This window comes from Cynoglossus semilaevis, chromosome 9 (genome assembly GCF_000523025.1).
Source record: "Cynoglossus semilaevis isolate Cse_v1.0 chromosome 9, Cse_v1.0, whole genome shotgun sequence".
In the NCBI taxonomy this organism is placed as follows: domain Eukaryota; kingdom Metazoa; phylum Chordata; class Actinopteri; order Pleuronectiformes; family Cynoglossidae; genus Cynoglossus; species Cynoglossus semilaevis.
In genome coordinates, this window is record NC_024315.1 from 18082485 (window position 1) to 18099865 (window position 17381).

At 41.8% G+C, this 17381-nt stretch overlaps 1 protein-coding gene across 1 annotated transcript in view; it reads right to left on the minus strand.

Annotated features, from left to right (window-relative positions):
• LOC103384284 (SEC14-like protein 1) overlaps positions 1 to 17381 on the minus strand; it is a 28225-nt gene that overhangs the window by 8924 nt on the left and 1920 nt on the right. The window contains exons 2-6 of the mRNA XM_025058500.1: positions 17273 to 17362; positions 1409 to 1558; positions 1158 to 1289; positions 312 to 440; positions 1 to 206 (exon numbers count right to left, since the gene is read on the minus strand). The exon at positions 1 to 206 is cut by the window's left edge and continues 116 nt beyond it. Coding sequence (XP_024914268.1) covers positions 1 to 206; positions 312 to 440; positions 1158 to 1289; positions 1409 to 1558; positions 17273 to 17335 — 680 coding nt within the window. The 5' untranslated portion in view covers positions 17336 to 17362. The remainder of the gene's footprint in view (positions 207 to 311; positions 441 to 1157; positions 1290 to 1408; positions 1559 to 17272; positions 17363 to 17381) is intronic.

The window sequence follows — 17381 nt, forward strand, 5'->3', positions numbered from 1 at the left end:
TCTTGGGAACTGCTGTCCTTGGCGTTGGCCGGTAATGGAATGGAAACTGCAGGTGTGACAACAAGCTTGGGGACTTCAGGTGGGACGGTGGAGAGGCTGGTTGGCCTTGGCGGAGGAAGAGAACTAGATAAGGGAGACCAGCGAGGTACTTGTGTGATTCCTTCGTCTTGCAGCTCCCTCAAGTAGTACTCGATGATTTCTTTTCCCTGCATGAGAGTAAAGCAAAGTGGTTTTAAAAAAAAAATCCTGCTGAGATGAAAGAAAAAAATGCGTGGAATACATTCAGTCAGAAGTGAAGATTGCCATCGGACCTTATTGATGCTACTGGCGTACTGTTTCATGGCAATCTTTTCCACCGTGCTCTCGAAACCAAAGAAAGACTTGATGTCCAGACTGGCGGTCTGCTCGAAGCACGTCCACTCCTCGTTCTCTGGGTGAACCTGCGTAATCAACACACACGAGCTTTATTTACATACTGTAAAGCCCAGTAGAAACAAGATGACAATATTGCTATGGCAACCCCTGACGATGACGATGGCGATGGCGATGACTAACACGGAGTGGCATTTTCAAAGCATGCAAAGTCCAGGGTAGTGTTTAAATGACACCGTCCGAATAAAACAATGCCCAATTTTGGTAACACTACAAACAGTTAAACATATAGTATTTAAGCATATATAGTGTGCGGAGAAGTAGCTGTCATTTTTGTACTGTAGTTCAGTGTTTTTCAGCCTTAAGGGTCAGCTGGAATTCAAACGGGGTCGGCCGAAATGTCTAAAATATTTTTGCAACGAATTATTATTCTTTCTTAAATTACTATTCAAAACAATATGTAAATATATATATATATATATATATAGAGAGAGAGAGAGAGAGAGAGAAACAAAGCAACGGGTAAATAAACCCATCGAGGGACAGTAAGTGCGACAGCGTCGAGTGGAAAAAATGGAGCTCGGTTGAGCACTCGTAACACACGAGGAAAATCTTGCAAAAGTTGCTTACTCCTAACTTGGAAAAGCTGTATTTCGAGTAGCTCGTTTCTTGAAGTCCCACTGTATACATATATATACACATTTTTTAAATGTTTAAGTTATTATACTTATTATAAATAAATCTGTGATTAAAGTGTAACACAGCAGAGCACGGCCGATACTCACCGAGTAGCAGCAGGTCTCGTGAATGATGACCCTGTTTGCAAACGTCTCGTTGTGGGACTCGATGTGCAGCGTCCTCTCCTTTCTGTTCAGGGTGTTTTTCTGGATGAAGTAGACGTAATCCACGCCGGCAATCTGCAAAACCAAAGCACATGTCTCTGAAGAAACCACGAAATCCCTTCAGAAACAAACCTGGGAAACACGGTCAACTCATAACTTCACAGAGCTGTTTGAACGGCCTTCGAAGGTTTTACCCTTTTGAGCAGGCGAGGAGCGTCCACGTCCAGAGCGCAGCGTCTCTCGACCCTGTGGACGGCTCCGTCTTCGCTGCTCTCCTCGACCATCACGTCACTGGCCACAAACATTGGGATGAGGTGACAGGTGGGGAATCTGCGTTCATAAGCCTGAAAAGGAGGGGGGGAAAAAAGAGGTGGGGAATCTGCGTTCATAAGCCTGGAATGGAGGGGGAAAAAAAGAAATTGAAATTAAATATAAAGATCGAAAAATATGTCCCACAGTTGAATCAAAGACATTTACAGTAAGAACAGTTCTAGATAGCTAAGTGCAAGTACTTGTGCAATTGAATTAGAAGTCCATTCCAATGTGCAGAATGATGTATTAAGTATATTATACACATCCAAAAACAGTGGCATCGAGGGCAAAAGAGGACAGAAACTGCTTTGTTTTTGTTTATCACTACCGGTCTCCAATCTAAAATCTGGCCGAGTGTACATGCAACAAGCAAGTCTAAACAATCCTCGATGTTCATGATAACGTTAGTCACGACAGTCAGCCAGTCTGAGAGATCCCATATCGCATATAATCGCTCCACGAAAATAACTGCATGTTCCCTAAAATGACATAGTTGATGAAAAGCCAACCTTTAATCTGAGTCAGGAAATGAAGGAATGCGTTCGTGGAAGCGCAGTCGAGCAAAAAAAACAGACAAACTGAACCGAAGTTTGAACAAAGACACGGGGGAAGCTGCCGCAGTTAATTGCAGTAGTGTCAGTTTAAGCGCCCGGATGAAAACACGGTGTTCTGTGGTGCACTGGGCAAAAAAATCAATTTGTCTCCGAGGTCCCACGAACACCACAGGAACCGGAGATCAATGAAGAATCAAATAGTTGAATGCTTGAGAACACGATAAAACCTCATCACCGATTTGATGCTCCTTAATTTGGAGTCACCGTTAAAGGACTAATCCATTTCTCTTTAATGCGTTCTCCGCGGCCCTGCATCTTTGGACCAGGAAATAAAGGGTAAATAGGTTCAGGCTAGTTAGTATGCAGAGCAGCACCATTAGGAGCAGCAGCAGCAGCTTTTGTTTAGTGTCAGAGAAAGCAACGAGCAAGGTTCAGCAGCCCCTGTTTTGCCAACTTCAGTGTCACCAGTGAACCATTGAGCTGCCTACTGTCTACTGTCGACTCGCTGAATTGCGAGCTCTGTTTTTTCCAGCCAAGAATCTCTGGAACAGTGGGTGCAAGCTTAGCACTGCTGTCAGCATAACAGAAGCTAAAACAAAAGCTATATACATACATGGACGACAAACATCACACACCAGAGAGTGAGAGCACCTCAGTGGTAACTTGGCAGCTGGTGGACTCGAACCTGAAACCTTCCGGACCCAAAGCCGCTTCCTTAACCACTTAGCCACCACGAGACACCAAACAAACAGGTTTACGTGCCGCCTTTTGATTATTTCATTTCAGACAATTGGATTTGGTTACCAAAAAAAAAAAAACCAAAAACATTTAATTAGGGAACATAGAGTATCTCAATTCCTTAAAGTCTGGCAGTCCAGACACAATGACGCAACGTTGTCACCACAGATTGTCTGGCTCTCTTCCTCTCTTTTACACCTGTGAGGTTTTTAAAGTAACAAGCCCGCGGTAAAATTAACTAACCTAATAATCTGATTAGCTATTCTTATTTCATTTTAACTAAATTAGGTCTGAAGATTTTCATACATTTCTTTTTTAGGCGAGGCAACTCGTCGTTTAGCAAATTTAGTATTCGAAAAAAAGTGGATCAGTCGCCGACAAAAACAACTGTCAACTTTCTTCAACGTCAAATGTTGTACACAGCCAAATATTTTTTTTTTTTGCTTTCCGTAACAGAAACATGGAATCTGCAGTTAGACACCTTCATCCGACATCTTCTAAAACCGCTGCACTTAAGGTGGTATTGTTTAAATTCATCACTGCACCATAGCTGTGATGCTGCCGTCAGTCCGTGTGCGGGGGGCAATAGGACACCTGAATAGATGTAATAATAGGAGATTCAGTCTGGTGTGATCAGTCTACTGCCCACGTGTAATTTAATCACCTACAAAAAGGCCACTATCAAATAATAATGAAGCCGATACGCTATCAGCAATATATTGAAAACAAGGCGTAATAAGAAACTGAGATGTGGAAATGAGCTCCGAGCATCACAGGTCTTTACATCACGCTGGATGTCGTGTCTAAATGCCTCGCAGGTTGCGTAAACATTGTCAAACCTCTGGGTGTATGTTGAAAGGCTCACGCGTTTCCTGCATTTGAACTTCTGCATGATATTCCCATGGGGTTAGGATGTTTATTCATAAGCCATTTATTCTAGGACAGTGTTAACTTACTACAAAAACAGAATCGTGTTGACATTCTGACTTTGCAAATAACGCTTTGCGTCACCTGTCACGTATTTTCCACAGGCATGTCTTAAAAATTCCTGTGCAAACGGACATCCCATGTTTCTTATTATATCAGATGGGGGAAAAGCCACGCCCATCGAGCTCTTTTCCTAGTAACTACAAACGCAATGATAAACCCAAGGTTTCTTAGGAGGCCTCCATGGAAATCGTTAAACACCACACACTTGTGTGTGTTTACAGGACAACGCCCATCCAATGAGTCAGTCATTGGAATACGTGATTAAGGAATTGATGGAAAAACAACTCGTACCGCTGTCCCAAATATTTAGTTTCGGCTTCTAAGGTTTCTTAATCCACCAAGAATGGGTCCCATGGAAGCCTTTTATACCCAGTGTGGTGTGGTGTGTGAAGAGTGGGGCTGTCAATAAAAAGGATTTCAAGAGGCTATTGCAAAACTTAAATGCACAAACAAGGACTGCATTGTCTGCTAATACAATTCAGAGCAATACCAATAACTAAATAGAAGGATTTAAAGGAAAAAAATATATATATATATATACACACATTTATACATATATATATACTTATACACATATACATACATATCTATATACACATATACATATATACACACATATATATGTGAGTGTGTATATATATATATACACACACATATATTGCAAAAACAGCACACTGCTAACACTGGATTATCTAGCTACATGTTCACATATATACATATATATATACATATATATGTATATATATATATACACATATATACATATATATATACACATATATACACATATAGATATATATATGAACATATAGCTAGTGCTAGCAGTGAGCTATTTTTGCAATATATATATATATATATGTATATATATATATATATATATATATTGCAAAAAAATATATATACCTAGGAACCTAGGATAAATATATATATCCTAGGTTTTGTTTGCTTAGTAACAGAAACAAAACAGGCCAAGAGGGGTATGGGGTTGATATGAACTTAGAGAGAGCCTTCTGTTGGATCGCAGTGTTAGACAGTATGAGACATAATTAAACAGGACAATACATTTTCCAGTGCTTAAAAACAAATCTGACTCAGACAGGAAACACACCCTTCTTGAAGTCTGGGCAAACCGTGCTGTAGTGTAATGGGTATAGGATGCTTTTGAGGGGCAAACAAGAAAATGTCAAAACAATACGTGGTTCCAAGTATTTCCTGCGTTTTCCCCTGCGGATAACAGTTGGCGCGGTGACTGAAATGGAGGAAATAATGGTCAGAAATGGAAATGAAGGTGACCCACATATTCCACAGAGGAAGCGCAGCACTTCTAAGGAACATAAAAAAAAATAGTGTGATGCATGTTTACATGTACAGTCAAGTACAGAAAAACAAATGAGGATGAAAACAAATACAGGAAAAGGGTAACGCCTTGCACCCGATGCCTTCTGAAATTACAATTAAAATAACCAATTCTCTTCGAGCAACCTATTTATTAACCTAAGAAACGATCAAATGCGTTTTAAACGCCTTTAGCTTCTACTGTGCGGCTACGATTTCATTAATCCGGCCCAGGCACCAATTAAAAGGAGGACAATTCAATATCCATTATATGAATGACATAGATTTTAGCCCTGAATTCCTCTTTCGGTGATGAGGATCTTTTGAGGTTACTGGGTTATAAAGGAAAGTAGAGCACGACGATTTAATTGCTCCACAACAAGCTAGCGGAGGAGAGGCTTGACTTCCTGCCAAAATGCAACTGGTTTCCTTTCTTTCCAAAACCAAATCAAAGTCATTTCAGCTATACATGTGTATAAAAATATATATATATATATAATTAAAAAAAATGAAATTACAAGCCAGAAGTCCTTAGATGTGCACCCGTACACAACCAAGAGAAAATCTTTCTAATCTTGCTATAAGGACTAATAGATTAAAGAGAAAATCTTTCTAATCTTGCTATACATCTGGGTCGGCCTTTTAAGGACTAATAGATTCGTTTCCATTTCTTAAGAGCAGCATCTTGAGTTGAGCGTAAAAAATAACTAGTCAGATCTTTATATACAACCTACGCAAGTGTCTGTGTAGGTTCTCAGGCATCCAGGTCATTTTATCCATAAATAGTTACATCGAGGGCAACTGGACGGAGCAGGTTTCTTGAGGACGTTTCACTTCACCGAAGTTGAGTCGCAACGTCTCCAAGAAACCTACTCCATCCAGTTGACCTCGATGTAACTGTTCTTGAAGCTACGCAAGTAACTTTCATCATACGCCGACTGTCGTTTACCCATCAAATAGCCCTTATTTTAAAACGTTCAAGCTTATGGTAAACACAGTACATTCAGCTGCTGGTATGAGGGTGTGAACCGGCTGTATTTGCTTTGTGGAATTAGTCTGATCAGCTTAGAAGCACAAATTTGAAAAAACGGGTCATTCAAAAGACACAAGAAAACACCCAATAAAATGAGAAAGAAATAGCTGCTCCGAAACATTTCAAACGGGTCCAATAAATGTCAATCTTTTTTAAAACCTTTATCGGTAAAACCCCAAACTATAACCTATCTCTTGCTAAAGCTGAGCCTGGTTTTGACTTAAAGAGGAAGCGTGACCTATTAACTTTACTGCAGTGACAATTCATCAAGCAGAGTAAAATGACTACACATCCTGGTCATAAAAAATAAAATGTCTTTCTCAGTTGTCCATCTGCTGAGCATTATTATGCATTCTGACCAGTACGAACTCAAGCGTGGTTAGCGGAGGAAGGTGTCCAAAGCAATACCAAGAAACAATACACGGTAATTAGTTGCAGGAGACGGGTTGGAAAAAGAGGAAAAACAAAGTTGCATGCGGAGATGTTGAAACACAGCAACAGTCCTTATGCAATGTTTCTGTTTATCTACAGCAGTTCCTAAGAGTTCAAGGGGAAGGAATTTGCAAACACGAACCAACTTGTTTGTAGATGTCTTGATAAATACGGGTTTCACATGAAGTTCAGCAGAGCAGCCGAGGGGCAAAATGTCACTGACACGATGTAGGGAATAGTGAAGTTGAAAACAAATTGTATAATGACTGCACGCAATCCTTGACGTCAAAATCAAACGCACTACATCAGAGTGCGGTGATGTCATCCAACTCTAATTCACTGGGGAATCTTCTTCATCCTGAACTGCTCGATGCAAAATCTGATGGTTTTAGAAAAGTAACCGCCCGATTACGTAGAGTATTTGAGGTCATCAGTAAAGTAACTCCAATTAAAAATATTCAAAAAAAAATGTGGTTGGTATTAGGACTTTACTCGTTTTGAGGTGAAAAGGTTACTGAGGAAAGTGCATAGAGAGAGAGGAAAAATTCCTCCTGGTTTTGATTTCTGAGAGCAGAGCTATAAACTAGGTCAGCGATGATGACGGAGAGAGAAAGTTGGGGGAAAAAAGACAGGGGAAGGCAGGGAGGCAGTGGAAGAATGTGGGGGTTTTATTTGCAGACTCAAACGCAGGATTTATGACAATGACCAGATATTGTGTGAATGCAAAGGGATTAGGCAGGTTCGATGAGGCTACGTTTGAGATGGTGACTTTTTTTGAGATTTGCTGTTAGACTTTGTTGTTAAAAACAAATGCAACAATTGAATGTTAATACATTAGTTAAAGATGTAGTTCAGTTGTGTAGTGGTTAGCCCACCTGCCCTGCTAGCAAAGAGAGTCCTGGGCTTGATTCCCAGAGGAACCCCATACTGTATCCTGTGTGGCGGCCTGTGAGTAGCAACCACGTACTGTACTCAATAGCACCTCCCATGGCAGCCTGTAGCAGTTGCAAAAACTTCAATTGTAAATTTCCCGATTTTGGGATTTTGGGACCAATAAGGGACTCTATCATTATTATGATTATTGGATTTTGGGACCAATAAGGGACTCTATTATCATTATTATGATTATTTCATTGAATTATTAGCAAAACAAGAACATGACACAATTATGCTATCTGTAGCTAGATAATCGACTAGTTTCAATGCGGCCTCCTAAACTCTTGTTTACAGATTGACCATCCGAGCAGAAACCATTATTTGGAAAAAGTAATGTGTTGAAGTGAGAGTGAGAGTCGCGAGGACTAAAGAAACGACCTGGTTCCCTACAGCAGGATCGACCAGTTAAACCACTTTGAACTGTTATAGTGCCTGCATGCTGTATAAACAGCTTTCCCCAAAGAAGCTACCTTTCTTTAGTTACTACCACATTGTTCACTTCCACTGCTTAAGAAGAAAAAAATTGTTTCAGCGAGAAAAGGTCTCTCGACCGAAAACCAAAAAATGCACTTTCGGGCAATTTTCAGTGGATGAATATTCAGTGCATGCCTACTGGAGATGTGGGTCAAGGTCACGTAAAAGTGAAAGACAATACAGATATTCCATTGTCAGGTCAGCAACATCTGAGCTAAGGTGTTGATTGGACGTAGGTTACAAAAGAGAACAATCTCCTGATTGAAAGGACGCAACAATGGAGCTTTTGCTCCACGAATACCATACAACCCACTTCACCCCCAGCCGCTGATTGCACTGTCACACTGTGCATTGTAATGGCCGAACTGCCTGGAACAGGCAACTCATGGGTTGGGGAGGATGGATGGGGGGGGGGTGTCAAGAGTAGGTCGCTGCAGTAGAAATCTCATATATAAACGTCTAAACCGTATAAATATTTTGAATCCTGAACAGTGAGATGATCTGAAGATCACTGGGTGCTACCTTTAGGGGCCTTTGGGTGGTCTTTAGTTTTTATGCTGGTACTGAAAAATAGGAAAAATAATAATTACTTAGTAGTGTTGCACTCCGACTTCAAATATGTCCGTCTGTATCTGTTTTGGACCAACGGCATCCTGACAGCCTGTGAATTTTGGTGTGTAAAAAAAATAAATAAAATTTGTCGAGGTTCCACTGTATATACTTACACCATACGTGTCAAACTCAAGGCCCCGGGGGCCAAATGCGGCCCGCCAAGTCATTTTGTGTGGCCCGCGGGAGTTTAAAAAGCATTTGGTAAAGTCCATGCAGCAGAGTTTATCAACCTATGTAAATAAAAGTTTAAAAATAAATCAAATAATATCATATAACATTAATCAATTGCAGAAAATACATTATCTATTAATCTTATTAATATCATTAAATTTTCAAAATAAAACATCTACTAGACTCTATTCTGTTTGTATCAGTACCAAATACCTATGGACTATGGACTGGTACTGGTCCACGAACCAGCGGTTGGGGACCCCTGATCTATACAGTCTTCCATTTACAACGGAAAATGTAAAATGAGTTTGACACCCCTGCCTTACACGGTATATATATATATATATATGTATATATATATATATATATATGTATATATATATATATATATATACATATATATATATATATATACGCAGTACACAAGGGCAAGGAGGGCGTCACAAGAAAAGCCTGCTACTGGAAGTCGCAGGATTACCAATGTTCAGCATAAAAATGTGGGCGAGGTACAAAAACGTATTTCTGCTGAATTGGGGGTTTACCAGGGGCATGAATGGACAAGTCAGCTTTTACTCTACTGTTTGTCTACTATGACAAACACAGCTGCTGAGATCATGATCGTGATCGTGACGAGCGACCGTTTCTAAAGCTTTTCATGGGCAGCAACTAACAGGAAGTACAGCAATACTGGCTTCCTGCATTACAGTCAAGGGAGACGCTGGCCAAGCACATTTAGTCCCCGCTCCGTCACTGCCGGTACAAGACTCGGCTTCGTCATCGGCTCTGACCACATTCAAGTATTACAAAAAAAATTCTGATGCGGCTGGATGGTGATTTTTCTCAAGTTCGACTGGAATAAAAGGGGATCAGGGAGGACTGGTCATTTCACTTGATCAGTACAGATTAATGGGAGGACCTGCACCTGTCTCCCACTGGAACAAGACGAAATACTAGGGATAGTTGAAGCAGCAAATACACTGGAAAAGGTGTTGTTTTTTTAAATTTATTTTTCACAAAATAAAATGTAAGAGTCCTCAGTTTAAAATAGCCATATATGGACATGGATTTACAGTACTATTGCTATTTTGTGATGACGTCACACGTTTGACACCTTCCTTGAAACGTCACGTGCTGTAGCTGCCGCATAGAACTGAGTCACTATCCGCTGCCACACCGATGCATGCAGGGAAAAGATACACCAAAGAGTCGTGGTGTGACAGTATTTAACTGCTCCTCGGAGAGGGAAGCTGCTGGGGGGGGGGGTTTAGGATGTAGTGGGACAACATCATGACCTTGCAGCTGCTGCCGCAGCAGCTCCGAGGGTGAATGGGTGTCTTGGCGATCAGTGAATGGAATCAGCTACAGTGGAGTTTTTTTTTTCCCCTCACGCTCCGGCGATCACGTGCTAGTCACGGTACAGTCGTCAATCTGAAGCTGCGTTTTTCAACGATAAGCTCCACTTCCCCCAGGGGCAGGCAGTAACTCTTCATTGTTTTAGCGAGCTGCGTCGAGCCGAGCGAGTGAGTGAGTTAGTCACTGCAGAAACAGCCCTGACAGATTCATTGAGAAGAGTGCATGGTGGTTTTCTGAATCACAACCGACGGGCGCAATTCTGGGAAGAGCAGCAATGATAGGATTTTTGACATGGTCAAAAAAAATGAATCAGGAGGCATAGAATTGTCTCTTTTTTTTTATCTCGGTCTTCAGCTTGTGTGAATGTTTGTTACAACTTTTATTTTCACTTTTAACGGCCACTTGTTAATGGATCAAAATGCCAGGGACAGGTGAAGCCAGGAGGTGAGACGGGAAAGCAGATTAAAGCCGGGATGGTATTAACAGAAGGGAAATGGGATACAAAAGTCTTAACATGACCTGATGTGAAGTGGGTCAGGACACGGTGGGATGGAACAGCACCGCGGCGGCGGAATTACGCAGCAAGCAAGACACGATAAAGGGTTAGGAGAAAGATGAGCCCAGTTCCGAAACCGATGCCCTGGAGAGCAGGGCAGGTTTGCCAGCATGTAACCGACCGACTTGGACTTTGATGTGCATCGTGTGCACGTGCACATTAGAATAAAATGTTGTTTTGCATGATGGGAGTGTAAATGGACTCCATGATCTGGTATGAAAATCACTAAAGAAATGCTGCACAGACTGGTTCACAGCAACGCGTACGATTTAAAACAGGGATCCAAAAGTGATTGATGAGATCCACACGCAAGAACCCGCTCAAATGCCTGCAATGAGGCCGAGCACGGCTGGTTATGTAATTTAACACCACAACAAAAGTTCACAAGTCTCCGCTGCTGCTGCTGCAACACTTAGTGCCGAAAGTCCTTCGACGAACGCAAAAAAGTGGAATGTGTTGACAGAATGAGATGAGTGGTGTTGATGGCTGCACAGTCAGATTTTAAATATAAGGGGAACTGGTATTTGCAGGGATTCAAGAATACAGTAACTTCCTTTAGAGGTTATGTTCAGAATATTTGGATAAAAATGTAACCCGTCTTCTTCACTTCTCTTTTTTTCAATTACAAAACAACAAACAACTTGACATAAACGGAACACTGTATAGAGCAGGGGGTTCCCAACCCCCCGGTTCGCGGACCAGTAACTGTACCCCCGGTTCGCGGACCAGTACCTGTCCGCAGTGGGACACAGTAAAAGAAATTCTAATTTACTTCATTCAAAAAAAAAAAAAACAAGAAACCATTTACTTTCTTTATTTGACGATAATCTGGGAATATTTTAAAATAAAAGTCATTCAGAATTTGAGACTGACTACAAATATTGTTCATTGCTGTGTAATAAAAAAAAATTTTAATTTCATAGGTTGATAAACTCTGCTGCATGGACTTTATTAAATGCTTTTTAAGCTCCCGCGGGCCACACAAAATGGCTTGGCGGGCCGCATTTGGGCCCCGGGCCTTGAGTTTGACACCTATGATCTAGATTAAAAAAAAATGTATATAATACATTGGTGAGTACTGTAAAGTTTTACGCATACTGTATATTTTAGTAACCATATAGCTCGTATATACCTTCGAGTTTTTATATATATTTTACAGTTTTACATAATACTGTCGCCATCATCTATAGTTTTAAATTTTATAAATACCGTATATTTAATTCGAACAATTTGGCTTACATATATACTTTATAGCATTAATTATCTTAGCTAGCTGTACATATGTGGTGTACAGAAGAGTACTTTATCTACCGTTGCTTGATTTTAACCCGCAGAAGAGATTTAGTTTATTTCTAAATTCAAAGTGTGACGGCAGATCAAGAAAAATAGAACAGATCACTGTTTTCAGCGGCCTCGTCCATTGACACTTGTTCACTTGCAGTCATGAACACACCGACTGATAACAAAGCGACCACTCATGAGCTCAGTTTGGAGCTGTTCATGAAGTCCTGCGACGGTGCAAAACAACAAGCCTCCGTGCTGTCATGCCAGTGAGCGTGTGCTGTGTACCAAACCGCTCTGCCGTGTTTTTATGAGTCATCCTCCCAAAGTACAAGAAACTGTGCTATATTCATCTGCCGCCTGACCAACATATGAATCTATGAATCCATTTATTTTTTATTTGTTTGTATGGCAGCCACTGACAAAGAGGACTTCAGTCACAAAGGAAAAGTTCCCTTGACGGCATTGCCCCAGCACGGCGGATCTTGTTCCTTCCTCTGAACCCAACAGGGACGGGGGCCGCGGGACCAAAGGTCGGCGAGGATTAGCGACAGACGTGTACGTTTCCATGGTGCAGGTTAGGCTTCGGCTCGCTCGGGTGCCTTTCCAATGTAGAACCCATGCTGATCTGAGAGAAGACACCAGCTTTTAAGATCACTGATTTCATACACGACTGAGCTAGCGGTTACCAAAGATTTACTGCAGTACTGGCTACTGTGCTACCTTTCTTCATCGTTAGGAAAGTACCACGTCCGACTGTCGCTCCAGGCCTGAAATAACACTAGGAGCTCTATTGTGTTGTGTGGTGCTGTAGACATTCCTCCGTGGCTCCCTGAGGGTAGACCGTGGGCTCAGAGGCCGAGCGAGTGCACAAAACAGCAGCAACAACAACATCAGCTACACTTCCTGTTATTGATGTGTTATAGTTCACTTCAGAGAGACTGCTGTGGCTGACGCTGAGAGAGAGGGGGGCGGAAAACTGACTGTGGTGAGAAAGTACAGTAGAAGAACAACTTTAGAAAGTGCCTTTGACTTCTAATAGGTGCACATTGTTGGGATTCCTCAGACACTCCGTTGCTGCGGGGATGTCAGTGAAGCCATCCAAACACGACCAGGGAATCTTGTCAGTGTGAGGCTTACTCCATCATACATGCGATTAATCTGACTCTGAAAATAAATCAAGTGATCTTGAAGGTGAACAACACTCCAATATTCTCTCCCAGAAGTCAGAGCAGAAGTATAAATCCTATCAAAACCGCCTTTGAAAGTGAAAGTAAATAAGTTGTCATCGTGACACAACGCAGCACACAACGAAATGGGACTGCTGCATTTTACCCACGCACCAAAGTGAGCAAGGGGCACAAGCACAAGCGCCCGGGCAGCAGTGCGTGGGGAAGGTGTCATGCTCACTGCACCTCAGTGGCGCATGGTGTCATGCTCAGTGCACCTCAGTGGCGCATTTCAAAGCTGAAACCTTCCGGACCCAAGTCTGTTTTTCTTAACCACCAAGCTACCACTGCACCTTTTGCAAAAAAAAAAAAAAAACATTATTTGTGTAATACTCATATCCATAGATCATTAAAATGAACTGCCTGTTTTGCAAATTGTTTATTTAACAGGAATATGTCGTTTCCTTGGGACGATGCGTCCAAGATTACATACAATCTTTACAAATGCAGATGTACCAACAGATCCCTCACAATTTTGTGGCAATAAATCACCTTGTAGAACCCGACCTGTTCTGAATGTCAAGTTCAGCGCTGCACGTTATCCTTGTACATGTATCAATCAACCGTGAACTGAAAATACAAAACTAATACGATACCTACAAAAATGATTAACAGCTGCCCCGAGGTTCAGTGCGGGGGGAAAACCGCCAATTAAAAACAGGACATGGACGGGACTCATGTGAACGCAGCTGGAGTGGTTTAAGCGAAACAGATGTCCGTTTCGACTTAAAGAAGTGATGTCATCAAAATTCAACACGCTGTTGCATTACGCCACATTCCTCCCCCAAGGCTAGTACGATGCAATTGTTGAAGTGAAACCTATCGAGGGTATTCTCACTGGTACCTAGCGAAAGGATGCCGCGTGAGAACGCCGTCAGCTTTGCCCCAAACGCCGTCAACGCGGTGAAGACAGACTGATGTTCAAACCTGACCACGATAATCACTGCAGGATAACAGATCAGCCGAAAAGGGGATCCGAGAGCACGGCCTGTCTTTTGCATAAGCACTCGCAGGCCACAACAGAGTTAGTCAGAGGTCGAGAGACTTTGATGGTACCTGTCAGGAGGCCAACTGGTTTCTCGAGGCAAAGTGAGGAAAGGCTGTATTTAATCTCGACTAAAGGAATGCCTTTAAAGGCTTTAACAGAGGAATGTAGAGAATCTTTTTTTTTTTTTTTTGCCCTCACCGGTGTACGTCGGGTTGTTTTTAAAGAACTGACAGTATTTAAACAGAGTCAAGCGGAGAGTGCAGGTGCTGAAATCCTCAAAGCAAAACGTCAAACATAATCCCGCAAGAAACGGAGAGGAGAAGACATTTCAAGCTCCATGTCAAGAGAAAGAAAAAAAGAAAATGAGGTGCAGAGATGAGGTGGAATTTTGTAAACTGTACAATTTGTACTCACGTAAGGAGCACGTATGTTTTGGAGTAACAGCTTTAGTTGTTGTTTTGTTTTTGTTTTTTTTACTCACAAACACATGGTTATGTTGTAATGCGACGCCGCAATGATTATACAGAGGAATGTAGAGAATCTTTTTTTTTTTTTTTTGCCCTCACCGGTGTACGTCGGGTTGTTTTTAAAGAACTGACAGTATTTAAACAGAGTCAAGCGGAGAGTGCAGGTGCTGAAATCCTCAAAGCAAAACGTCAAACATAATCCCGCAAGAAACGGAGAGGAGAAGACATTTCAAGCTCCATGTCAAGAGAAAGAAAAAAAGAAAATGAGGTGCAGAGATGAGGTGGAATTTTGTAAACTGTACAATTTGTACTCACGTAAGGAGCACGTATGTTTTGGAGTAACAGCTTTAGTTGTTGTTTTGTTTTTTTACTCACAAACACATGGTTGTAATGCGACGCTGCAATGATTATCAGCAATGTCAGAAGACAGAGGTTTTACTGGATTCCCAATAAAAAAAAAAAGGGGGGGTCCAGAAAGTGATGTGACGCACCATTAAGTCTGCTCTGCAGTGTCTGCAAAAAAATACACACACTGCAGAGGACAGTGTAAGGAAGGGAATAAATTTTGGATTCACTACACCCGGGCGTCAAACAAACAGAGGAATGCGGGGCAATTTGCGAGTAAATAAGGCTGAATTCTGACTGTTGAGGTGTTGCGTGTTTAAATTCATTTATATAACGCTTTCAAACAGCAGTCAGTGCTACCGGTTCAGGTTTGAAACATCATTATTTAATTATTAATGAGTCTACGTTATTCAGACACCAAATGATTAATCATCGAGCCGAGAGAAATAACAGCCAGTAAAAATAATTCCTAAGTTGCATCTTTAATGGACGAGAGGCCAACTCTACGTAAGCAGCGATCCTACTAGTCACTGAGCAAATAACAGCTGTTATTTATATAGTTAATAGTTGTCGTCGTAAAAGATTTTCACGTACAAATCCAACTCGAAAGGCAACAATGTGGGTTAAGAAGCTGCTGGTTAACGTGACGAGCTGAACCTCAATAGCGCAGCTGGTGTTTTTTATGGTGGCAAGTTGGTATTGCAATAGAGCAATTAGCACAACCGTCTTAATTATTGTCATTACCCACAATTCCGTCCACAGCATGTGTGGACCCAGGTGCAAAGACTTACTATTTATTGCCATCTGTTGGCTCAGCGCTCAAGCCGATCTACACTCAGTAAATTTAGTCAGTGTCTTTATGAAAACGCGTCTTGTGATTTGATGTGATTGAAGTATTGGTGAGACAGAAATATGCAGCCAAAAGTGAAGTGGGCCTTGAATTTGTGAAACACAAGATAGAGAAGTTACTTTACATTCCTATGCACTACACCTGCAAGTGGAATAACACCATGGCATGTGCTGAATTTCTTCAGCTGTGAAGGTAATCCGACGGTTTACAGCGCGAGTGTATTCACATGTGCAGCAGCGTGGCTCGATGCGGCAACATACGGTTACAACAGCGTTGACCTGAACATGACAGGAAACTAGAGGCAGTGGAAATTTTCTGGAAAAGCACACGGTGTGGGATGCGTATGGAAATACTCTTCTATCAATGTGTTCGGACCGTGTAATTCAACATACTTAAATAATAATAATGATTGTGAGATATTACCGTTAAGACTGGTACAGGTAGAGCAGTGGAGCAAACAAGAATACCCTCTTATAGTGACCTACGAAGGTCCCGCCCACTCAGCCACCTACCAGCATTACATAACTCATGCATGCATAATGAATAGGAGCTTTTCAGGCATAAACAGAAAAATATGACCATCTGAAGAGTTGCCCGCTGCATTAAAACAACACCGTAAGCAACCACACGAAGCCCCGTCAAAACACCTGCCACGGCTGGCCGCTGGATTTCTTGTTAGACACAGTGAAGCTAATATCTGTGATAACAACTGGTTGGGTTTGTTTTGCAAGGTGAGTCATATTTCAACCTTTGTCATCGATGACCTGACCAAGAGAAGGGAAAATCCTGGTACAACACCAGGAGATACGTGCTCTGATGATGTCACTGCCGCGAGCGGACGTTCCGTTTCGCGTTTTTTTTTCCACCATAAAATAAACCGGTTCAATGTTTGTTTATTCAAAACCTTGTACTGCTGATCTTTCAACACGCATGTTTTTTTAAAACCAAATGTCTTGCAGCGCACACTTTTGTGACCGGTCAAACAACACTTCGCTATTCCCTTTAATTTGGACACTTCTAAGCAGTGGGAGCAGGTCTTCCTAGGTACCCTGAGCGACACGTAGGTAAATTTGGACTTGGTTTATTGTTAAGCCCAGCGCCCCCTGCAGGTTGAGACACCTTGGGATGTTTAATATTTATAGCCGTACAGTACAGTAGGCAGGCAGACTATTATTGTGCATCTGCCCCAATTCTGAAGCAGCGAAGGCAATGCCCGCTGCTCCTAAAATCAAATAGAGGGAGCTCTGCATACACTGATAAGACCGTTTCAATTGGTTGTTTCCAAAACTTTAACTACTCCATTGTGGTTCATCAAAAGGGAAACTCTTGCAGTCATAATGAAACCAAATTCCCAAACACGGCATGGCACTGCTGTTAGGACAGAGAAATTACTAGGACTTACCGCCATCACAAGCTCAAAGGGATGCTTGTACACCCGCACGGGTGACTGGTACTTCTGCACCATGATGGGAAAAGCAATAACACCGACCACCTGGAGAATAAATCAGGAG